This window comes from Cydia amplana, chromosome 6 (genome assembly GCF_948474715.1).
Source record: "Cydia amplana chromosome 6, ilCydAmpl1.1, whole genome shotgun sequence".
Lineage (NCBI taxonomy): Eukaryota > Metazoa > Arthropoda > Insecta > Lepidoptera > Tortricidae > Cydia > Cydia amplana.
In genome coordinates, this window is record NC_086074.1 from 19,989,890 (window position 1) to 20,014,535 (window position 24,646).

The window sequence follows — 24,646 nt, forward strand, 5'->3', positions numbered from 1 at the left end:
TTAACAATCCAAACGAGTGAGTAACCTATAGTCATTTATTCCAAAAAAGCATAAATATAAAGGACTTTACAGGTTACCTTTAGGGTTACCTGACAGGTTAAGTGACCCTGACCGGTTTTGGTGGTATTGCGTAGGTATATTATTAGCACACAGTAACCGTATATGCTTGTTTGCCTCCAATATGGTATAAATAATGTTTAAACTTAGCGTTCAGGGACCAGACTATACATATATATTTTTGTATTTGTTACCATAAAGTAAGAATTGAACAATGAAATTGTGATGTGAATGCCTTCTTTTACAGTAAATGTACATTGGATATTTCCATTGATGTTTTGAATTAAATATTTTATTCTTAATTGATTGTTTGATTGACATTTCCGTCTAAATAAAAAATGGATCTTCTCAGCTGTTGTTGCTATTGGTAACTCATCTTTTACCAGTTGTAATTACTGGGATTTTGTTTTCAGTTGTTCCCATTGGTTATACCTTGTTGGTAACGTCTGGGAGTGACCCCAAAAAACAAGTTATTTAACTGCACTTTATGATATTTTAACTGCATGAATATGAAGGTCGCAATTTTATCTTTTAGCGATGGGAAAAACACATAGTACGTTTGTGTCGAATGTACTAATATCCACGGGGATAAGAATTAAAATGACCGACCATAACGTGTGTCTCACTATAATAAAAAATAACAGGATTGTGTTTACATACAAATCTGCCAAACTTTTGTGTCTATGGTAGTAATTTCTTATTTTTTCTTCAACTAATTCAGTAAATCTATTCGGTTATAGAGCGGGCACGCTTTTTAATCGTTGCTTTTTGGTAAGATTGAATATTAAATATAAACATTGAATTCTCGTTAAATATATTTTTTATTATGATACAGAGAGTCCATAGACCCTGACCACATGGTCCGCGCCACCGCTAGCCAGTAGAAGTGCGTTTTCATCTCGCTTGAACGCCAGCCTTCGGACGGTCAAGTGATGAGCCGCACTGAAAAAATATACAAACTCTTTATTTGTTACTAGCGACCCGCCCCGGCTGCGCACGGGTTAACAAATTATAGATAAACCTTCCTCTTGAATCACTATCTATTTTAAAAAAACCGCATCAAAATCCGTTGTGTAGTTTTAAAGATCTAAGCATACATAGGGACAGACAGACAGCGGGAAGCGACTTTGTTTTATACTATGTAGTGATTATTATTCGACAACTGAAGTAAATGTTTCTGTACGTCCCCGAATATTATGCAGTAATTCTGGTTGTCAAAAGTTGACTGTACCATAGTCTACAGTGAACCAACCTGTGATCTAGTTCCTTCAGCAACGTCCACTCCTTGCCGAACGTGTAGAACTTTATGACGCCCGAGTCCAGCCCGACCGCCGCGAGGTTGTTTACTGTTGGTGCAAAAGCTAAGGCCGTCACGGAATCCTTTGGGAGCTCCAGGGTGCTGACTAGAGCGTAGGAGCCAAGGGAGGTGTTGGTGGGGGCGGATTCAGTCCATAGACAAACCTGGAAATTAAAAATAAACATCAAGAAACAAAATGTATTGACGTTTGGTGATTCAAGTTGGTTACTAAACGTCTTCAACGTACACCTATACTTCGTTTTTTTAGGATTAGAAATTTGGTAAACAATCTTGACGTGTCTTTTCATTGAAAAACACATTTTAAAAATAAGTTACGGTAAATATGTAACAATTATGAATCTAATACGATCTTTTATAGTCTTCTGCTTTCATAAGTAATAGTTATTGATTTTTAAAGTGTTTTTCAATTAAAAGACAGGTCAAGATTGTTTACCAAATTTCTAATCCTAAAAAAAACGAAGTATAAGTAACAGTGGTCGAGGCAGCCTGCTCAAACGAGTCTGAGCCCTATTGCCTGCTGTATAAAGTCCAGCGTCGATCGCAGGAGCATTAAACCACAGACTATACAAATACCACTAACCTTGCCTTCCCTAGAGCCAGTTCCAAACATGTTAGAATCGTCCGTCCACGCGCAGCACCAAATGATCCTCGTATGCACGCCGTTCGTTTTATCTGTACAGGCCACCTGCTCAAACGAGTTTGAGCCCTGTTGCCTGCTGTATAAGGTCCAGCGTCGGTCGCGGGAGACGGAGAGAAGGTGCCGGGAGTCGGGGCTGAAGGATAGTTGGGTGACGGTGAGCTGGTGGGAGACCAGGGTTTGGATCTGCTGCCAGTTTTGAGTTTCCCTGTGGAGAAGTATTAAAATTAGACAAATCTGGAACAAAAGCTTATCGGTCTCAAGTCTGATTTAAACTTTCACGATTTTTACACATTATTAAATTGTACAACGGGACTTAATCGCGTATCTAAGTTTTAAGATTTACCTCCGACGTTTCGAGGACGGCGTTGTCCCCGTGGTCTCGGAGAAGACTGGCTTAAGTTGACATTAGCATCTTCTAACCGCGCGAGTTTTTCGAACTACCCGCACTTGGTCTTGTTTATCCGCTAAACAAGACCAAGTGCGGGTACGTCGTCCCCGAAACGTCGGAGGTAAATCTTAAAACTTAGATACGCGATTAAGTCCCGTTGTACAATTTAATAATGTTATCTATAAGTGTTTTTTTCGCAAGATCCTGGGACCTATCCAGAGAGATGATGGCACCTGGAGGATCCGGAAAAATGCCGAGATCGAGGAGTTAGTGGCCGAACCCAAAATCGTCGGCGAAACGAAAGCCCACAGACTTCGGTGGTTCGGTCACCTACTCAGAATGAGATACTCTGATGGGATCGGGCTGTCAAGAAGGCGTTCATGGGACGACCGACGGTGGCCGTCCGGTGGTCGGCCCAGGAATCGCTAGGAAGGCAGTGTGACGGCGGATCTGCTTCAGCTTCGCGTCGGTAACTGGCAGGAAATTGCACGCTCTCGTTTCGGAGGCCAAGATTACTTTGGATCGCTGAGCCAAAATAGTTTAGTTTTAAACTTGTAGCGAGACAGAATAACATTAGTACTCGCGAGGCGCGCGGATCCGAATACTTTCTCGCTCGCACACTACTATTTGTTGCGCTCAGCGGACCGACCGAGCCGAGCGCGCGCGAAGATCTCCGAGCGGCACGCGGCACTGTATAAAAGGCGCGGCGCGGCCGCACCGCCAAAAATCCCCATAAGGGATGGGAAGGCATCTCATACCTCCCTTCGGGAGGTATGAAAGAAGCAGACGACGATAATCATTCGTTAGCTAGCGGTCTAGCTTGGGAGACGGCCTCTGCTATCCTCAAGGTGAACCAACAAATGAGCACGGGTTGTGAACGTCGCTACGTACCGCCCTAAGCTTCATCCTCGGTTGACCTTTAGTCTATGCAGTGGACATCTCCTGAGGGATCGAGCAAGGAGTGAGAACGCCCCAGCGTACCACTTTCCGCTCATATGTTTTGTAGCTAGGTACTTCACATGTATGACTTGATTTTGTTCTATTATAAGTTACAACCAATAAATCACTGGTTTCCAATAGGCGTCTCATTCCATTCCTACAAACTACAGGGTGTAATCTAAAACGTGATACAAGATAATCAAACCTGAATCTTTTCATGATTTTGAACAACTTTTACTATGGGGTCAACTTTGTAAATTAACAATAAAAAAAATCTTCGCCATACATTTTTGTCTACCTCCCCTTGACCATTTCTATGGAACGGCTCAATTTTTTTTTAATATTACAAAATTGACCACATAGTAAAAGTTGTTCAAAATCATGAAAAGATTCAGGTTTGATTATCTTGTATCACGTTTTAGATTACAACCTGTATCTTCTTCTTCTTCTACCTAGCGTTATCCCGGCCTTTGCCAGGGTCCGCTTTCCTACTTGCTTTCCTCCACTTTGCGCGATCCTGGGCGTCGTCTCGTGTGAGCCCGTTCACGCTCATATCTGCTTTCACGACATCGAGCCATCGCTTTTTTGGTCTGCCTTGGAGATTACACCCTGTATATTAAATAATATGTTACCAGAGTGTGACGGCGGCGTGTTCGGCCACATTAGCCTTGCAGGCGGAGGCCAGCAGCGTGGCGTCGGGAGCGGCGGCCAGCGCGGACACCTCGCACCCGTGCCCGTACAGCTTGTGCCGCTCCGGCCATAGCGTGTTCTGCATTAGAGTTTCTTCTGTAGGAGGCTCTGCAACAACAACAACGTTTATTTTAACACATTCATTGCCACCCAGCCAAACAAGACATCCGCGCCAGGCCACAAAAATGACTTCATATAAAGGTGTAGTACCACGATCCCGACTATCGGGTCGTCCGGCCTGGGAACGAAATTATAAAATATCCGATAGTAGGGGTTTCGGCACTGAAAGTGTTAAAATATCATACATTATCCAATTCACACTCTTCCTAATTGAAAAAGTACTAAAATAACCCATGGAAGGTAAAGGCTTAATTATACGCGTATAAGTCGCGTTTTGGTAATTTAAAATGTGTAAAAATGGTGAAAGTTTAAATCAGTGTCTTGATACAGGCAAAAGTTAGATTGAAGGAGGTTTCTAATTGGTCTTTTAATTTACTACCAAGCATGGTGCTACATTTCAAATTCACATCTATTTTACATTAAAGAGCGCACCAATTTTAGGGTTTCAATCAACAAAAATGTTGCCTTAAATAAGCAAAAGTTACACAAAGGAATAAATTGACAAAGGATTTAATCTATGACTAAATTGTCTAAGCCGACAACATACCTGTTAGATTGACAGGCACGAAGTATCCATCGTCGTCGGCCGCGTCTCCCGCGAACACCGCCTTGTTGGACAAGCCCAGAGACGGCACCGAGGCACCCTCCGCACCTGAATATATACTCTGTTTAGTTGGCGTAAGGTCCATAATGTTAGGACTCACTCTTCCGTCTATGTTACCCATTAGCCATATTGATCCATTTTACGCTTGATTCTAGTATATTTCCTTTTTTATATCCTCATAAAATTTGACAGCGAAATTTGAATCTATAGTGTAAGAAACAGAGTTGATTTTGTTTTGTTTGAAAATTTAACGGAACAAAACAAATGTTACTCTGTTCCTTTGGAAAATGATTTAAAATAGGTAAGCTCAGCACCCCTAGCACATGATTGGTGCGACAATATCTTTTACCCGTCTTTTTCAAACTATGTTAATAAAAGAGGGACCGGTGGTCTATCTCGCCGCGAAATACTGTCGCGCCAATCATGTGCTAGCCCGGCAGGAGGATATACTTTTTCGTGTAATCAATTAGGTATATGTGTAAAGTGTAAGTAATACCCATAGTTTTTAATTCTCTCCATTCAATGCTACACTGACATACATGTACCACGGACGACGTCAGGGGAACTTAGGTAGGTGATCGTGTCTTTATACGCCATAACATAACCATAAGTACCATAACATTTCAAAATAATATTATAACCTCCACTTGACTGGTTATATTTTCAAATTTAATTCGTTATTAACCACCACCGCACACCACGCACCACGTTACTTACCAGCGTCCTCCCCTCCTAGAGGCTCGCCAACGATGGTTAGGTAGTTGTGCGCGAAGTTGGAGGGCGCGTCGAACACGCGGATGACTTTCTCTTCGGCCGCCGACGCGATGGTGCGGGATGATATCGGAGCTATAGCGGCTAGGTCGTAGCCGTGGACTTGTGGTCGTGCTAGTTCATGCCACTCCACTAAGCCTAGACAACAAAGTGGGACAAATCAATGATACATTGGTTCTATAGTAGCCATATATTGCTCCGCTCAGCTATTTATAGTAGTTAGAAATAAGTCTGTGTTGTTTTGTGTTTGTTTTAAGTTTAAATGGGTACACTGAAAATCAGCGTCGTACTCATGTGCTGCGACACATGCTGAGTGTTATCCTTTTCTGGAACCACTCGCAGCACTGTTACTTACCTACTAATTTACCTAGATTTAAGCCTATTTTAGTGTTGTTGTGTATGTGTATGTGTGTTTCGAATAAAGCATCATTCATTCAAATAGGAAAGTAACCTTAACGTTAGGTCAAGTGCATAAGACACTTTGTTTCGTCATACCATCGGGCCGCGTCCACGGCGCGTGCAGCCTCGTGGTCTGGTCAGCGGAGACGCTGATGAGGTACTTCGCTGGCGCCCAGGCTATGTCCTCAACTCGTCCAAAATGTCCCCCGCACACGACACGAGGCTCCCATTGACGGGTCTCCTAGAAATGGTTATAATAAGGGCTCAGCTATGTCAAATCAAATGATTCTAATTCAAAACTTCACCTGCTGGTGTTTGCTCGTGATTGCGGTAGGACTTTATAATGTTTTAAGTTTACTAACCTTATTAAGTTCCCAGATATGGAATGATCCATTGTAGCCGTGTCCCAAGAAGGAGCCACCGCCGGGTCCGAACCGGCTACCGTAGAATCCTAGTCCATTCCCCCCCACCTCGCCTACTCGGACGCGCTCCACCCACGCGCCTGTATCGTCCGGGGCCCAGACGATCAGGGTTTTGTCCAGGGACGATGAAAGGAGGCGGTGGACTGGGGTAGTGGTGCCGTCTGCAACAAATATTAATATTAATTTTTTGTGTGCAGATCACACACTTGTAAGTTTTACAGGATACAGGATACCGTAATGTTACCGGTGACTTCTCCTCAATATGATTTCTGGGACATTAACCTTTTGAACGCCAACACTAGGTCGTTACTAGTCGTGCCCACCGCGCCAAGGACCAACAGGTGTTATATAGCGGACGCTGTCAAAGTAACCTTCACACTTACGAGTAGGGTTTACATTAGCTCGCTTGCGCCCGGGATCTTTGCGTTTGAGTGATGTTTGTGTTTATGACATAAAGCGTTAAAAAGGGTTAATAAGCGAAATAATCTTACATTAGATGGTGATATACGTTTCTGAAAAGAAACTGATGGAAAAATTCACCAGGATCGAGCTTCATCAACACAGTAGTTATTAAGTGCGATTGAACCGGGATATTTGCGAATTAAAATCTTGCACGAAGTGGTAAATTTTTCCTTCTGTGTTCACTTCGTGTCCCACACGCCAGGAACTGTGGGTTGTTCCACGTCTACGTACCTACCGGTAAGACACTCGGATGCATTGAACCAATACACCCACCCCTCATCACTGCCAGCACTGCTTCAAGCTTCACCGCCCACTCTGTCCCACAACTCCCTCAAGCATGGAACACCTGTTCCACCTTTATGCTATGGGTTGTCTCACATACCTGTATTGACGCTGGGATACCATTGGACCCCATACACCCACCCCTCATGTCCAGCCAGCACCGCTTCAAGCTTCACCGCCCACTCTGTCCCACAAACCTGGAACGCCTGTTCCACCTTTATGCTGTGGGTTGTTCCACATACCTGTAGTGACGCTGGGATGCCATTGGACCCCATACACCCACCCCTCATGTCCAGCCAGCACTGCTTCAAGCTTCACCGCCCACTCTATCCCACAAGCCTGGAACACCTTCTGTTCCACCTTTATGCCGACTGTAGTTTGTTCCACGTGAAGCTGAATACGCCATAGACGGATGTATGTGTCTTGAGAGGCGGATGCTAACAGTATGGTGTTGGAATCTGTAAGTTTAAGACATGTTTTTCTTTTAGTAAAATGTAGATTGAGTCACAGAAACTGGCGCGGTAGTACAGGTTAGGTTAGATATTTTCAATGAGGCACTGAGTGCAGCTATCTGATCCCGTGCTCCGTGCTACTATGATACAAAATACAAAAACAAAAATACAAAATTCTTTATTTCATTAAAAACCATTACATATTTTTAACAAGGGTTGGTGTCCCTGTAAGTTATTCACAAAATAACCTGTGCTGGGAGGCACCGCTCTTCCATATCTAATTTACAATTTATTTTGTATTATACTATTAGGGAGCGTTCAAGTATTACGTAACGAATTTGGGGGGAGGGGGGGGGGGGTCTTGTAAAACGTTACGATGCGTTACAGGGGCGGGAGGGGGGCTTTGAACTACGCGTTACGTAACATTGTTTTTAATAATATTAACGCGATTAAAACAATAACAAAGGTATTTTAGCGACTTTCCGGTACTTTACGCCACATAATTGTGGCCTTTAGGTAAAAAAAGCGGCCAAGTGCGAGTCGGACTCGCCCATGAAGGGTTCCGTATTTAGGGGATTTATGACGTATTAAAAAAAAAACTACATACTTACTAGATCTTGTTCAACTTCAAACCAATTTTCGGTGGAAGTTTGCATGGTAATGTACATCATATATTTTTTTAGTTTTATCATTCTCTTATTTTAGAAGTTACAGGGGGGGGGGGACACATTTTACCACTTTGGAAGTGTCTCTCGCGCAAACTATTCAGTTTAGAAAAAAATGATATTAGAAACCTCAATATCATTTTTGAAGACCTATCCATAGATACCCCACACGTATGGGTTTGATGAAAAATTTTTTTTTGAGTTTCAGTTCTAAGTATGGGGAACCCCCAAAAAATTTTTTTATTCTATTTTTGTGTGAAAATCTTAATGCGGTTCACAGAATACATCTACTTACCAAGTTTCAACAGTATAGTTCTTATAGTTTCGGAAAAAAGTGGCTGTGACATACGGACGGACAGACGGACAGACAGACAGACAGACATGACGAATCTATAAGGGTTCCGTTTTTTGCCATTTGGCTACGGAACCCTAAAAATGGTCACTTGGTGGTTACGTAACGTTTTACTAGGGAGAGGGGGGGTACAGAAAAACGTTACGGCGCGTTACATGGGGGGGAGGGGGTGGTCAAAAATGTCCAAAAATTGCGTTACGTAATACTTGAACGCTCCCTTAATTATATACTTAATTATTATGTGTGTGTGTGTGTGTGTGTACTTGTGTGGCTTGGCTAGGCTACATATCCTAGCAATGATAATGGCCTTAGGAGACATTTGTTATCTATTTCATCAATGAATTAGTCAAGGACAAAATAGATTTAGAATTGAGAACTAGTAGGTTGAAAAACAGTCCTGAAAATAAAATAAAAAACGTACTTAACTAAAGGTCAGAAATATCACAATTAGGACGTAAAAACACATTTACCTATGTCCATAACATCCAGTCCTCGCACCCAGTCCTCATGCCCTACTAGAGTGTGCACTCTATGGAGCTGCTCTCCAGCGAACAGATGTATCTTGTGGTCATCTAGTGCACAGAACAACACAGGCTGGCCTCCGAGTAGGTGCGGTTGCAAGGTGAGGCACAGGCCAGAGTTGAGCGAGATTGTTTGCTTGTGGTTAGTTGTACCTTTGGAAACAAATGAGACATTAGTAGTGAAGCAATTGGCAGGAGATTGCTAGAGGCAGAGATGAGTGGAAATTATACATGAAGAGTCTTCACAAAATATTAACAATTCTTAGTAACAATTTTAAAGTCTAGTGAAATGCTTAGTAATTAATTTATCTCACTGTGCTATTAAGCACATTGTTCCTTTCTTTTTTTAATAGTTTAAATATTTATTTTTTAATTTATTGAATATGCAAACATAAGTTGTAGTATATATTACATAGGTTATGAGTTATAACAATAAGTTACTAATATATTATGGAAACCTTTTTCTGAAATAAATAATTATTTAATTTTAATTTAAGTTAATTACAAGACCCATTGGCCATCATAGGTGTAGGAGAGAGGCATGCAGGTATACAAAAAAAAACATTCTAAAAATGATTAACTCACCATCTTTCCTCTCCCAAACTCTAATAGTAGAATCAATAGACCCAGTAAACACCAACAAATCATCATCTTTAGTATACAGCCCATTCACGCAGCCCACCCCATCAGTATGCCCTGACAACACACTCGTCACTTTCCAATCCCCATCCACATTGGTCCAAATGGCTGCGGTTCTATCTGCAGAGCATGATAATAGCTCTGTGCAAGAGCCATCTGGTTTGTGGAGCCATTTCACGGAGTTCACTTTGGACTTGTGGTGACTAAGTACTTTTATTGGGGTGGTGCCTTTAAGATTCTGAAAAAAAAAATGTAACGTCAAACTCTTGGCGAAATAAAAAAAATCGTTCATTACAAATAACTTAAAAAAAAAACATAAAAATGTCACAATCTCATCTCAATAAACAGATGTGTTGGAAAAAAAGGGCGGGAAACTTCGGGCGCGGCGGACGCGGTTTTCGTAACTAAAGTTTTGAAATTGTATTTTTAAAGGATTGGAGTCTGTATTTAGTGTATATATTTGTAGATTTTGACTTAGTTTTTAATATTATTTAGTAGTTTGGTGTACATATAGAGGTAAGTGCTAATTATATGTAGTTTTTTATGGGGGACGGGGATAGCCAGCCCCCTGACCCTGGGGGAACGATTCCCTCAGGGTCGAAAACATCAATAGATATTTTAATTTCTGCGATGGAATCATCGATGGATACTGATGCGTCAGTATCAAATACCTCGGACGTAACTTTAAAAAGAAAAATTCTTTCAAAAATGTGTACAAATTGTAATAAAAGAAAACGCAAATCTGGATCAAACAAGAATAAAAATACAGATTGTGTTTGCGTTGCTGAAGCAAAATTAAAAGAGGATGATACCATTTATCAACAGCCAATAAAAAAAGCGAATCCCATTGCAAACTTGTCCTCTGAAAATACAAATACTCTTAATAACTCTCCACCTACTCATGTGCCTGTTGGTCGTGACCGCTACCAACAGTCTGACATTGCACCTTTTGTTGTACATGTTCAAAAAGAAGCCAGCAGTGATGGCACAACTCTCCATCCCATAACTTTTGGTCGTTTTATGCGACAAAATAACATTCAAGGTGTTGTCAATGGCAGTCTAAAGAGAATAGGCAGAAATAGAGTAAGCATTGCATTTGCTACATTCACTGATGCTAACAATTTTTTAAGTAATGATAGCTTAGGAATAAATAAGTACAATGCTTTCATCCCAACATTCAATGTCACACGCATGGGAGTGATTAAAGGTGTTCCACTTGACTTGACTGATGATGAAGTTCAGACTTCTATTAACCTGCCAATTGGCTGTGGGCCAATTATAAAAATAAGAAGAATAAAAAGGAAAATTGTTGTCAATAACAATACTCAATTTGTGAATACTGGTACCGTTATACTTACTTTTGATGGGCAAGTATTACCAACCCGGGTGTACATGTGCTACATGGCTTTGCCAGTAGAACTATATATATATCCTACCGTTCAATGTTTCCTTTGTTGCCGCTATGGGCATGTTAAAAATCAGTGCCGTTCAAATCCAAGGTGTTTCAAGTGTGGACAAGGTCACTCTGGTGATTCTTGTGATGTAGAGGAGGATGACTATCAGTGTTGTTTGTGTAAAGGTTCACATCAAGCCACAAGTAAAAAATGTTTAGAATTTAACAGACAAAGAGCTATTAAAGAAACTATGAGCAAAAGTTGCATCTCTTACATGGAAGCTTCCAAAATTCACCCGCCTGTGTCTAGGGTCTCATATGCTGAGGCCTTGCTTGCAACACCATTGTCATCTTCCTCACAAGCACAGCATGATTCACAGAGTAACCAGGATATAATACCAGTGTTCAATAACCAATCTTATAAAAAAACTGTTTTTCTTAAACCCAGGGCTCCTGTAAAGTTAGGCAAAGGGTATGATAGGAATGCTCATTCTGAAATAGTAAAACAACCAGTTATTCATAGGGAAAAACCTGTTTTTAATAGTAATAACAAAGAAGAAACGCTTAGTATTGATGCCATAGTAAAAGCTCTTATGAATTTAATGTCCCAATCTAACACAGTATCACCGTCCAACGTTGCAGCAGTTATTAATGCTTTATACCAACTCAGAAACAACAATAATGGATCAGAGACCCTTAGTGGTTCAGTGGAACGTTCGCAGTCTAATCAATAGAAAACAAGATTTAATACATGTAATTAATAAACATGATCCCTTTCTAATCTGTCTTCAAGAGACATGGTTGAGAAAGGATTCAGTGTTTAAAATACCAGGATATGTCTGTCTGAGAGAAGACAGACCTGATGGGTATGGTGGAGTGGCCATACTTGTCAAAAACTCATTAACACTCTATTCTATCACTCTACCTGTACATAGTGATGAATTATCTGTTATAGCAGTGGTTGTAAATAGCATTTGTTTCGTGTCATTATATTATAAAACACCTAATAATAATATTTTAAAAGAAATTGAACAACTTTTTAAGTTCTTACCTAAACCGTTTGTATGCTTAGGGGATTTTAATGCTCACCATGAGTTCTGGGGCTCTGCTCAAACTTTATACTATGGGAAAAAATTGTTGGAACTAATTAGCTCACGTAATTTATGCATATTGAACACTGGATCTCCAACTAGGCTCGCTCGAAATCCAAGTGCAATAGATCTGTCCATTTGTACTCCTGATCTTGCTTCATCTCTATATTGGTCGACCGCAGTTTCCACGTATGGTAGCGACCATTATCCTATTCTTATTACCTTTCCTTTTTTTAAGAAACCTCAAAAGCATGTCAGACATCCCCGTATAAAACACAGGCTGATTGATGATAAATGGCATCAGTATAGAGAGGCTGTAGAACAAAAAATTAATAATTTGCCAGAAATAAGCCATTTGAATATATTAGACAGTTCACAAGCATTTGCCACAGCTTTGGTTGAGGCTGCTAATGAAACCTTTCCTTTGAAAAGTAGTGGTCCAGAATTCATTCCATCCCCACCTTGGTGGGATTCAGATTGCACTCTTGCAGTTAAACAAAGAAAGGAGGCAGAGAAAAGGTATTGCCATGAAATGACTGATAATAACTTTGATAACTACTTAGAAGTTGCTAAATCCACTAAAGAATTACTTAGAACAAAAAAGTTTGAAGGGTGGCATAGGTTTTGTAAATCGTTAAGTCCTAATGTTGCACCATCTATAGTTTGGCAAAACATTAGAAGGTTTAGATCGGCATTTAAAGACACACAATGTAAAATATCACCACTTTTAGCAGAACAAGTCATGGATCGTTTGGGTCCACCTTATGTCCCAGAGCATCCTATGATTCTAAGGCCACTCATGTTATCTAATAATAAGGTTGAAGATGTTTTAAATTCTCCTTTTTCACTTTTTGAATTGAAAGGTGTACTTTCGTCAACTAAAGATTCTGCACCCGGTGAAGACGGGATTCCTTACTCTTTCTTGTCAAAACTTGACGATAACAGTCTTTGTTACTTCCTTAATTTGATTAACAATGTTATGATAACAGGCTGTGTTCCTAAAGAGTGGAAGACTCAAACATTGATTTTAATTCAGAAGTCGAATAAGCCCAATTCAGATCCCACATCGTATAGACCAATAGCTTTATCAACTGTATTAGCTAAAGTTGCTGAACACTTAGTAAAAATTCGATTGGAATGGTTTATAGAACATAATAAACTTTTATCTTGTAATCAATTTGGTTTTAGGAAAGGTAAATGTACTCTTGACAGTTTAAGCATTTTTACCACAGATATCAGAATAAGTTTCTCTAGAAATGACTTTTTAGTTGCTGCCTTTCTAGATATAAATGCTGCGTACGACAACGTCAACATTTCAATCTTAAAAAATAAATTAATTCAACTAGATGTTCCTAACTTTTTGATTAATTTTATAATAAATATGTTGCATGAAAGGTATATAAAGTATCCATTAGACCAGTCTGGAAATGAAGTAATTAAAAGAACAGTTTGGAAGGGCCTGCCACAAGGATCTGTTTTGAGTCCTTTACTATACAACATTTATACTTATGATTTGGAACTTTCTGTTGAAGGGCAAGTAAATGTTCTTCAATATGCCGATGATTTGCTCCTATATGTTTCTGGGCGATCTTTAGAAAACATTAGTAATGTATTATCATCATCTTTGGGTGCCTTAAATAATTGGTTAAATAATAATGGTTTAGATCTTTCGCCCTCTAAAAGTTCAGTTGTAGTTTTTTCTCGAAAGCAAAATATTCCTCCTATTAACATAAATTATAATGGTACTCCATTGGTAATTAAAGATAATGTAAAATTTTTGGGAGTTATATTGGACCGTAAACTTACTGGACTTCCTCATTTTGAAAATATTGCATTAAGATGTGAACGGAATCTGAACATTTTAAGATGCCTGACAGGAGTCTGGTGGGGGGCTCACCCTTTTACTATGAGATTGCTATATAACGCTTTGATTAGAAGTGTTTTAGATTATGGCACTTTCCTTCTACACCCTGGAAATGTTAAAGCGATTAAAAAAATTGATTCTATTCAGACTAAAGCTTTAAGGTTGGTTACAGGTGCAATGAAATCGAGTCCAATAAGTTGCTTACAAGTAGAATGCTGTGATCCACCCCTTGCGTTTAGAAGACAGTTTCTCTGTGATAAATTCTTTTTTCGTACTCTGCAACTGGATTCTCATCCACTGATTTCAAAAGTAAAGCAATTAGCAGAACTGGTAGGAACCGGTAATTATTGGGCCCATAAGGATTCTCCTTGTCTTGTTAAGAGCTATAAAAAATATCAAAATTTAGAAGCACCCACTTACAGAAGCGCGACTCTTCCTTTATATCAACATGACTACAACAGTCTAATTACAAATCCAGATATTAGATTGAACATAAGGTTATCTAAAAATGATATTAATCCAAAAATGGAATTTATTAACCTTCTTAATAGTGAATGGGCTAATTGGCACTGTTTGTACACAGATGCCTCCAAACATGGCGATAGGAGTTGCGTTGGTGTTGGAATTTTCCATTCACAATACAAAGGATTACAACTTATCAAATTGCCACCTGAAACTTCCGTCTACACTGGTGAATGTTATGGTTTACTTAAGGCTATAGAATATATACTTATGCTGAAGATACCTAAAACCATAATTTTTTCAGACTCTCGCAGTGCTTTAGAAGCCATAATGAGGTTCCCATTTAAGTCTCATAAACAGTCTCCAGTTGTTTTTAATATTAGGAATCTTTTATATAAATGTTCACAGAAGAGTTGTGCTGTCATGCTGGCTTGGGTACCAAGCCATGTGGGTATTCCTGGCAATGAAAGAGCTGACCAATTGGCAAATGAGGCTATTCACGTGGGAGATATTGTACCATACCATAATTATTGTCATGACTTAATAAATTTGTCAAAAGTTTATTTGTATGAAAATTGGAATGGGATTTGGAATAAGGAAACCTCAAAAGGTGAACATTATAGGCATATTCAGCCGTCAATTCCAAGGAAACCCTGGTTTAGCAAAATATTTTTTTCGAAAACTGTAACTTCTATTTTGTGTAGAATGCGCCTGGGACATGTTTGTTCCCCGGCGCATTTACACACAATAAACAAAAAAGCGGATCCTGATTGTCCTTGTGGTGAATATGGGGACATGAACCATATTTTCTTTGCATGCTCTCTTTATGATCGGTCTGATTTTCTTTCCAGCCTTGAATCATTACGCATACCATTTCCTACATCCATAATTTGCTTGTTATTTAGTAACTCGTATGATATTTATAAAATCATATCAGTATTTTTAGAAAAGAATGATATAAAAATATAGTATACATATAATATAATTATATATATTACAGTAAATCCAATCCTTTCCTTTCCAAATTTTCGTCTTATCCATATTTCCTAATTCCTTGTTTCCCTAACTTTTAATACCTTCACAACTTGACATTGGCTAACCTAACAAAAGCCAAAACAGAGAAAAAAAAAAAAAAACAGATGTGTTGCGATATGTAGCGCATTATTAAATGGCATACTTTTAAAGAAAAGCGAATGTAGGTTAAATTTAGAGAATGCACATTATTACTTATAGCAGATTACAATAGTCATATTACCGTATTATAAATAACAACAGCGTTTGTTGCTCCATAACAGATGATGCCTTCATTATTCCAGTCTGCTATTTCGGGTGTACGGTTACATGCTACCGATGTATAGATCTCCTGTATAGTTAGTTCCATGTTTTCAGTTGATTTTAAGTGCATTTGAAATCATTAATTATTTATTTTTAAATAAAAACACGAATTGGTTTTTGATTGCATACTTTTATAGGTTAATTTGTCAAAATTGTCATATGGTTGTCACCAAGTTGTCATTTAATTTAAGGGTCTACTACACGGCTGTCAACCAAAGTTCCAATTGTAATTGTTCAAAATTTTTCTGAACGCATTCATTTCATAAATTGCGCTCCTGTACACGCATCAAGAGAGTCGACAGGTCAACAAACTCAACAAAGCGACGCCTATAAATTATATTATAAATAATATTCGTGTAACGAAACGCAACCTTCCATGATGGCAGATGTTGTGTGAATGTTTATTTTTTTTATAAAATTATCAAATGCCCGTTCTAATCTTCAGGAAAACCGTAAATAGCTTATCAAAAACTCTGGTCATGAAACTGTGATAATTAGAAACCTATCGGCAGTGGAGCGCGAGCTATTGAGCATGTCAAATGATAGTGCGAGGACGCGGTAGTAAAATGCCGTGCGAGAGTTGTGCGGTGCAGTTCAGCGTGTTCCGTCGCAAGCGGGCATGTTCGGAGTGCGAGCGGTACTACTGCGCGGGCTGCCTGCGGCGCGGCGGCGGCGCCATGTGCGCTCCTTGCCGGGCTCTCTCGACGCGCCCGCTGGCGCGACCAGCCATAGCTCATCTCAAGGTCCGGGACCTGCAGTGCTTCTTGCAGCGCCAGAACGTGTCCACCCGCGGTTGCGTCGGTGAGTACCCTGATATGACTTGGGGCGGCAGCTTCCGGGTAAGTCTTCTAGAAAATTCGCTAAAGATGCGCCGTTCGACGTCATGTTTACATCATGCGTTTGACATGTTGGGTAAACCCCTTGCGCCTAATGCATAATTCTAAGAATAACAAACAATAAGAGATCTATAAATGCTACTTCTATAAATATTTTGGCTGTATGCTTAATCATTACTCATTAGAATAAGATACAATGTCTCCTAAGTACAATGTCATTTTTATATTCTGTATACTTTGTGAGAGCTGATAAGGATATAATTATTCATAAGAATACCAACCTTCTGACTAATTTCTCATTTATAGGAAACCAACCTCTGTACTTATACATTTGCTGTCCAAATTAATAAAGTATGAAAGTAAATTAGTAAAGTTATAAAGTATAAAATATGAAATGAAAGCGGAATCATCATAGTCAAATAGAAATAACAAATTTTTATTATTTCCTATGCAGTAAGAACAGTCGAAAAATTGTACTACAGAATATAAATCAGTTGGTAGTGAATTTAGACTAATTGCACCTGTAATTGCCTAAATATTCATGTTGCATGTGTAATCTTGAAAACCAAAGTGATGCAGCTACATATTTGCACTAATACAATATGCAAGTGTGTCATGGGCATTACATGGGTGAATCAACTTTTTAGTGTCAGTCATTGTTTAGGTTAGTTGTCAATGGGTAAATAAACTGCCAGAGGGAACCTCGAACAAGATGGGAGGATGAACTCAATCTCACAGCAGGCCTGAAAAGAAGAGTGGCCCATGACAGACCCCAATGGAAAGAGCTAGATGTCTCTAAGCTCAGAACAAAAGGGCTTAATAGATAGATAGATAGAAATAAACTCTTAAATGCCGGAATTATGGTATTTACCAAACATACAATTGTGTGGTATAAGCTATTTTCTTGATGGGACAATGGGAACATGATACTACATTTCTTCTAACAAACTGCCACTATTCTCACTTGGACCCAGAATAACAACACAAAAAGTTGGTCCTTACCACACAACACAACCAATGTTTCAGACCTAAACATTACTCAGCTGAATATATTTCCTGCTGATTGGATGTCATAGTCAACTCTAGGGGCCTCTATCAAAAGCTGTCTAAAATTGACATCCTCTTGTTTACATGTTACAAGGTTTTGAGAAATGGGCCCCAGGGGTCAGAAGAAACATTCCATATTCATATTCCAACTGTAAATACGGGTTACACCCCCTGATCAGCTATTTTTATTTCAGAAAAGGAAGAATTAGTATCACTCTGCGTGTCGCACGTGAACAGCACGGCGTACAGACGGCGGGCGCCCCGCGCGGAGCCCTTCCCCTCCCTCAAGGGCATCACCAGCAACATCAACAACTTCATCAACACCACCTTCGACTTGCGACCACCACCCAGACCACAGCAACAGAGGCCACAGCCTAACACCAATGGAGGTAAAATGAGAACAGACTCTAAAATTACTCTTATGTGTTGTGTATGTTGTGTGTGTTAATTATTCTTATGTCTACTATGCTCACGCACACTCATGCAGAAGAACAGCAGTGTGGAATAGTCTTCTGGCTGTACAACGCAACTATTTAAACTGCAAAAATATATTAATTTGCCAAAATAAATTATTAAATTGAATCAAGAAAGTAAATTAACATCACATCTAGAAAGTAAGTTTCACTCGGGATGCGACGACAATTTTTATTAATGTGTTTGAGTGGCTGCCTTCCTCAGCCCACATCGCCTTAACCACTTTTCGAGTTGATACTAACGAAATTTGCGTCTTGTTACAGAGTCAGATTTATAATTTAATAAATATAATTGTTGCAGGCGGGTGCTACAACACGGCGCACCAACACGCGCAGAACCCTACGCCCGCACAGGCGCCGCGACGCGAGCGCTTCACTCCCACACCAGGTCAGTGACTTTTGCTATTGACTAAGATTACATTATATTATCAACAGAGTGGGATGTGGTCTTAGTGGCAACTAGTTCATGAGTTCATGATTGTATAGAAAAGTCTATAGATATGCCAAATCAACAAAACAAGTAAAGTATTGACTAAACATCTTGTTTAATCCTAAACAGTTAAGGATTTTTTTATTTTTCGGTATTTTATCCCCATTGTTTATTAGACTAAAAATTTCCGGGAAAACCCAGTTGCTATAATATTTACATTATATTTATTACGGAAATATGAAAATTAAAATATTATTAACTGACTATGTCGATACTAGGTACATATATACGAGTATGTTGTATTATAGTCTAAAAATAAACTGCATAATCATGTAATGAGATTTGATAACTGTATCAATAAGGATATGCCTGTTGCCTACGTAAAGATGATTTCAAAGTATAGATAAGATGTTTATTATTCATTGAATGTTTTATCCACCATCATCCATTATTCGAGTATATGTTGCTTATTGTGTTGTATATGAACGCAGGCGGTCAGGAGCGCATCTCGGTACCAGTACCATCGGCAACTACTCCCGGGGCCGCGGCAGAGTCCGCCCATGTGGACACGGCAGACTGCTTGGAGGTTGAAGACTTAGATGACTCGGGCTGGGAGTTTGTCCGGCGACCCGCCGATCCTCTACCCAATGGTAAGAAACTAACATAACTGGCCGTTTGTATGTAGGAGTCCATTGTACCAGTACCATCGGCAACTACTCCTGGGGTGGCGGCAGAGTCCGCTCATGTGGACACGGCAGACTGCCTCGTGGTTGAAGATAGATGACTCACACTTTCAATCCGAAGGTCGCGGGTTCAAACCCCGGCTCGTACCAATGAATTTTTCGGAACTTATGTAGGTACGAAATATCATTTGATTATTTTGATATTTACCAGTTGCTTTTCCGTGAAGGAAAACATCGTGACGAAACCGGACTAATCCCAATAAGGCCTAGTTTCTCCTCCGGGTCGGAAGGTCAGATGGCAGTCGCTTTCGTAAACACTAGTGCCTTCTTCAATTCTTGAGATTAGTTGTCAAGGGGACCCCAGGCTCCCATGAGCCGTGGCAAAATGCCGGGACAACGCGAGGGAGAAGACGACGACTTCAGGTCACAAACAAGACATCCTCTAGACTGAGCATAGTAACGTTACCCCCTCTGCCACTTATACGGTAGTTTTACTCCATCTTCGAGTCAATCCCGTGCCGTGATTGGTCCGTGTCTTTGAACGGACCAATCACGGCACGGGATTCGCTCACCTCGTCCCCCCACACCCCCGTATTTTTGGCAGCATTGGTTTCATGAAATAATTGCTCTAAACTCAGTCTAGAGGATTCCTAGTCTATGCTTCAGGTTCTCATACGGTGCATAGGCATTTCTATAGGCTCCTAGCAACACAGCAAAGTGTATCCATGCCAGTACCACCGTTGAGTCGGCGCAGCGTCTGGAACACATTGTATACAGCAGATGTGTTGCGATGTTAATATGTTGGCTTGATAACATTATTTTATGTCCCGGGGTTTCATTATCTATAGCGGAAGTGTGTGTGGAACCCTATGTGTTAGAAAGAGACTTCCGCTTGTAAATTGTAACTTGTAGCTTTATTAAAATTGGCCACTGTTGTCACACTTGAAGATCGGTTAGGAAAATCTAGTCTATAATTTGTTCGGGAAAACATAAACATTAGAAAATATTGGCGTTATTCATAAACGGCTGCTAACTTAATCGGTTGACTAAATTGATCGTTATGCCATAGAGAGGGACAAACAGATAAGCTGATTAACTTAGAAGACGTTTTTAATTACACAAACGGGTCTAACGCGATATAATTTCATTGTTTTTACCTTTAATTCCGACGTTTCAGCTGAGTTGCACCAGCTGTGGTCACGGAAAGACTGACGTCTCAACAAATATCAACGGAAATATTAATAAAACAGCACCAAATTACCCGAAATTAGTTAATAAAAATAAGCTAGCTAGGTAGCTGCAATTTCTTTGTCTACCCCGAACATTTTTATTAACTAATTTCGGGTAGTTTGGTGCCGTTTTATTAATATCTCCGTTGACATTTGTCGAGACGTCAGTCTTTCCGTGACCACAGCTGGTGCAACTCGGCTGAAACGTCGGAATTAAAGGTAAAAACAATGAAATTATATCGCGTTAGACCCGTTTGTGTAATTAAATATGTGTACAAAACGCGAGAGTTTAAAGTGTTAGAACGTTTATGAATAACGCCGTATATGTTATCTCAGATTCGGAAGTGCTTCTCGCATCCCCGGGCGCCTTCTCGGGCCCCGGCACGCCTCTCCGAGCCGCCTCGTCTCTAGAACTGCGCTCCCCGTCCGCCGGCTCGCGCGACGCCGACAGCGCGTCGCTGCAGGACGAGCCGGTACAACGGACGCAGAGACCACCTTCTCCACAACGGGTATCACCACCGAGGAGAGCCCCGTCTCCACCGAGAAGAGATAACTCGACACCGCACACTCCGACACACTTGATACCACCGAAGCAAGATGGGAATGAATCTGACTCTAACACAGGTAAATCAGAGAAAATAGTTTGGTCCTTTAATCCCGATAATGCATCGCTGATGTCGCTATAAGACGAGCTAAAACGGACACAAAGGTAAAAGAAGACTTAGGTATAGCCATAACTGCCATAAGGATTACGCACAGCGGGCTCAGCACGGATCCATTTTTATCGACTATCACTATGCCCGTCACTTTCGCACTTACCTACTCGTTAGAACGTGACAGGCATGGTGATAAACGATAAAAATTCTACCGTGCTACTAGGGCAGATCAGATGTGTATTAGATATTATACATCTGTGTGTTACTAGACTAACTAAATGTGTGTTAAGATATTAACGCCATAATATATGAAAGGGATTTTTTTAAATGCAATTTTCTATATTTTTATTTTTTGTATACACATTTTCGAACGCTCATCTAGACACTACAATCAAAATTTTCTTGGATAATATCATAAACATGTATTTCTGACCATCTTCTTTCATTATAAAGAGGAGTAAACGGCGAGTAACTAATCGATACCAACGATGTCCAATAAATTAGAACATACCCGATATTATTTTGATGAGAAAACCTACACCTGCGAAGAAATCCAAAGTTGTGTACAAAAATTCCAATCCAACTATTTCGCTGGCCTGTTAATCTGAGTATTTTTTTTACACATCTACATATTTCACTTATTTCCACATTAAACATTTTTTCCAGGCGGATCTCAGGCAATAACGCTCGACGACCTGAAAGACCTATCATCGCTGGACGCCCTAACCGTCCGTCAACTCAAAGAACTGTTAGTACGGAACCGCGTCGAGTTCCGCGGCTGCGTCGAGCGACAAGAACTGCTAGTACGTGCACAGCGGCTATGGCAGGACCATGCCAAATATAAAGACGGTAAGATAACCTGACCACTAATGTCACAAAGAAGTACCTACCTAGGGCGACACGTATTACAACCCTATGAGGTACAAAGCATTACGGTCCAAAGAATCTGGAAATTCCTGGATTCAACGGGCATTAGTAGTGAAATTTAAAGGGCCGTCACAATAGATCACTACTTGGTCGAAGTGGCATTTCAAAGGCCCAAAACACCCCAATAATAATAAGATAACTTGACAGTTAATAACATTTGAAGACAAACGGTCTGTCGGCCCTAGACAGTCTAACGGGTTGGCCATGAAAATGAGATGCACACTTCGAGCGTGCACGCTGGGCCAGTCGACACTCCTGAGCTCGGGCAAACTCGGCTCCGTTCGGCTCAGCATGGCTCCGACCAATTATTAGGGTTGACACAACTTGTCGCTTTGAGTGCAAGACCACAGATAAGATAATGACTTCAATTTTGACAACCGAAAGGGATAGTGCCATAAGTTAGAAACGCACTTATCCTGTGGCTGGATGTTGAAGTTGACCGCCATAAATCGGTTAAAATAAATGTATAGCGGTCACACTAGTGTGTGCGTTCCGTGACCTTTGAAGCCCTTAGGTAAGGGGCATACGCATTTGCGGTTGTAAGTTGGTTGCCCTGGGTTGCCGTTTTAGGCAGATGCGATCTAACACACGATGCGCCGCCGCGGTAATTGTGTATGCGTATGGGCTAAGCTAAATCGCCCTTATTAATGTGCTAATTGTTTGTTGTTAGAACTAGAAGCGCTCCCACTAGAAGAGTGCTGCAAGATCTGCATGGCGGCCCCACTAGAGTGCGTGTTGCTGGAGTGCGGGCACATCGCCGCGTGCACGCGCTGCGCCAAGCAGCTCGCCGAGTGCCCCATCTGCCGGCAGTACGTCGTGCGCGCCGTGCGCTTCTTCCGCTCCTGAATGTGACTGCAGAGCGACACGTCCTGAACGTCACGTCCGGTATGACACTTACTCGACACACAATCGGGACGTTTTATCGGGTATATCATTTCCAATACGTCAGTTCCGGAATGAGACGTCCGCCACGTCACATCCGGAACGCACGTTCTGGTCGCCGTACGGAATTAGACATCTATTATCCATTAAGTCACTACCGGAATGTCACATCCAGAACGACATAATCTTGTCATCGCTGCTAAACGTCACGACCTGATATTCTCATTCTAAGCTTCACTCACTATAATAATACTTATATGCCTGAACATCAATAAACAATCAGTAGTCATTTTCTAGCTTATCGGGAAGATTTTATGCAATCCGCGCCTACCTAAAATATGAATACTTACACTGTCAAAATAGATTTTTGAGGTTTAAAAAAAAACTAAAGCTGTGTAATAAATAGAAATGACAGCTTATAACTTCGTTTGTACTCATATATTGTTTCGTCTCAAAAATGATTGAACCTGACATGTATTCAGATTTTCAGAACATCATCTTTTTACGTTATAATTCTAGAATTATTCCTTTCCGTCCCTAAGAACAAAGTCTTGCCATTATCTATATGTTGAAAAGCATAGTAGCTTTGGATTTAAATAGTGAAACAGGATTATACAATAGATCAGGGTTGATTTATTTAATTTTTCATCTTAAGTTAATCTTATCAAACTTCAATTCACAACCTTGTCTTCGAATGTTTCGTAACTCCGTGAGTCCCAGCTACATTTGCCAGCCAAAACACGACCCTGAGGTTTCAAGTTTAGAATTTAATTTTGATTATCATTCATCAACTCAAGGCTTCAATTGACAGAATGTTTAACATGCGATTATAGTACTTATTACCACACGGCCATGCGCCAGAATTGTGTAAAACATTCCTTCTTGCTGTTAGGTATGTAGCGGTAACCGGGTAGGTACCAATAAAATAAAAAAGTGTGTGTGTCAGCTCCGACGGACGACTTGAGTTTACTCCTTTCGATTACAAAATACATTATAACATTGTGGCTTTCCGTCGGAGAAGGGTCCTTATGTTTCATGTGCAATAAGAACCAATAACTGGGAGACTGAGCTTTGCTCGGAAAACATATAAAAACTCAAAAATGCGCGTTTTCCCAGAGATAAGACCTAACTAGATCGATTTTTCGCCCCGAAAACCCCCATATAGCAGATTTCATCAAAATCGTTAGATCCGTTTCCGAGATCGCCGAAATATATTCACAAGAATTGCTCGTTTAAAGGTATAAGTTTCTATAAGAATTTCTGTTGTATAATTTCAGACGAAAAATCCGCAGATTGATAGTTGTTATTTGTTGTCATTAAAATCATTGAATAAATAAAGTGTTTCCGTGCAGCCGTTGTTAGGGGATGCGCAAGATAATAAAGTTGCGCACGAAACATGACGTAACGCGTAACGCAATGTAACGTAACGCAATGTAACGTTTGGTTTTACTTCCCATACATTTTCATAACTCGGCTTATTTATGAAAATCGATTCTTAATGAGTAAACTCCAAAAATGTACCATCAATGACACAGTTAACTATTTGTGAATCTTATATCAACGCATTAAAGCCCACATATGGTCAGTTGTGTCGCTGTCATATCTCATACGCTTCGG

The 24,646-nt window shown here is 40.3% G+C and overlaps 2 protein-coding genes across 3 annotated transcripts; one reads left to right on the top strand and one right to left on the bottom strand.

The window, feature by feature from the left end:
* Positions 1-843: 843 nt before the first annotated feature.
* LOC134649064 (elongator complex protein 2) lies at positions 844-16,017 on the bottom strand. 2 transcript variants are annotated; one of them, XM_063503778.1, is made up of 12 exons: positions 15,787-16,017; positions 9,668-9,959; positions 9,032-9,235; positions 7,335-7,550; positions 6,289-6,509; positions 6,023-6,167; positions 5,474-5,665; positions 4,700-4,804; positions 3,975-4,140; positions 1,956-2,220; positions 1,310-1,518; positions 844-999 (listed from the first exon to the last, which is right to left on the bottom strand). In XM_063503778.1, exons 1-12 carry the CDS (start codon positions 15,934-15,936, stop codon positions 882-884), a joined length of 2,283 nt encoding a protein of 760 aa, XP_063359848.1. In that variant the 5' UTR covers positions 15,937-16,017; the 3' UTR covers positions 844-881. The 2 variants fall into 2 exon arrangements, with proteins under 2 accessions (XP_063359848.1, XP_063359849.1); XM_063503779.1 differs by lacking the exons at positions 844-999; positions 3,975-4,140 and having other exon boundaries at positions 1,317-1,518.
* Positions 16,018-16,232: 215 nt separating this feature from the next.
* Positions 16,233-23,032, top strand: LOC134649294 (E3 ubiquitin-protein ligase rififylin). The gene is made up of 7 exons (XM_063504020.1): positions 16,233-16,667; positions 17,944-18,138; positions 18,524-18,610; positions 19,144-19,302; positions 20,901-21,188; positions 21,887-22,069; positions 22,818-23,032. The coding sequence occupies exons 1-7, from the start codon at positions 16,406-16,408 to the stop codon at positions 22,991-22,993; spliced, it is 1,350 nt and encodes a 449-aa protein (XP_063360090.1). The 5' UTR covers positions 16,233-16,405; the 3' UTR covers positions 22,994-23,032.
* Positions 23,033-24,646: the final 1,614 nt, after the last annotated feature.

Coding starts and splice junctions, on each gene's coding strand:
- LOC134649064 (XM_063503778.1), bottom strand. CDS start 15,936: ATGCACTTAAAATCAACTGAAAACATGGAACTAACTATACAGGAGATC. Junction 9,960..15,786: donor CTGTTGTTATTTATAATACG/GTAATATGACTA, acceptor TTTTTTTTTCAG/AATCTTAAAGGCACCACCCC. Junction 6,168..6,288: donor ATATCTGGGAACTTAATAAG/GTTAGTAAACTT, acceptor AACCATTTCTAG/GAGACCCGTCAATGGGAGCC.
- LOC134649294 (XM_063504020.1), top strand. CDS start 16,406: ATGATAGTGCGAGGACGCGGTAGTAAAATGCCGTGCGAGAGTTGTGCG. Junction 16,668..17,943: donor GTCCACCCGCGGTTGCGTCG/GTGAGTACCCTG, acceptor TTTTTATTTCAG/AAAAGGAAGAATTAGTATCA. Junction 22,070..22,817: donor CCATGCCAAATATAAAGACG/GTAAGATAACCT, acceptor GTTTGTTGTTAG/AACTAGAAGCGCTCCCACTA.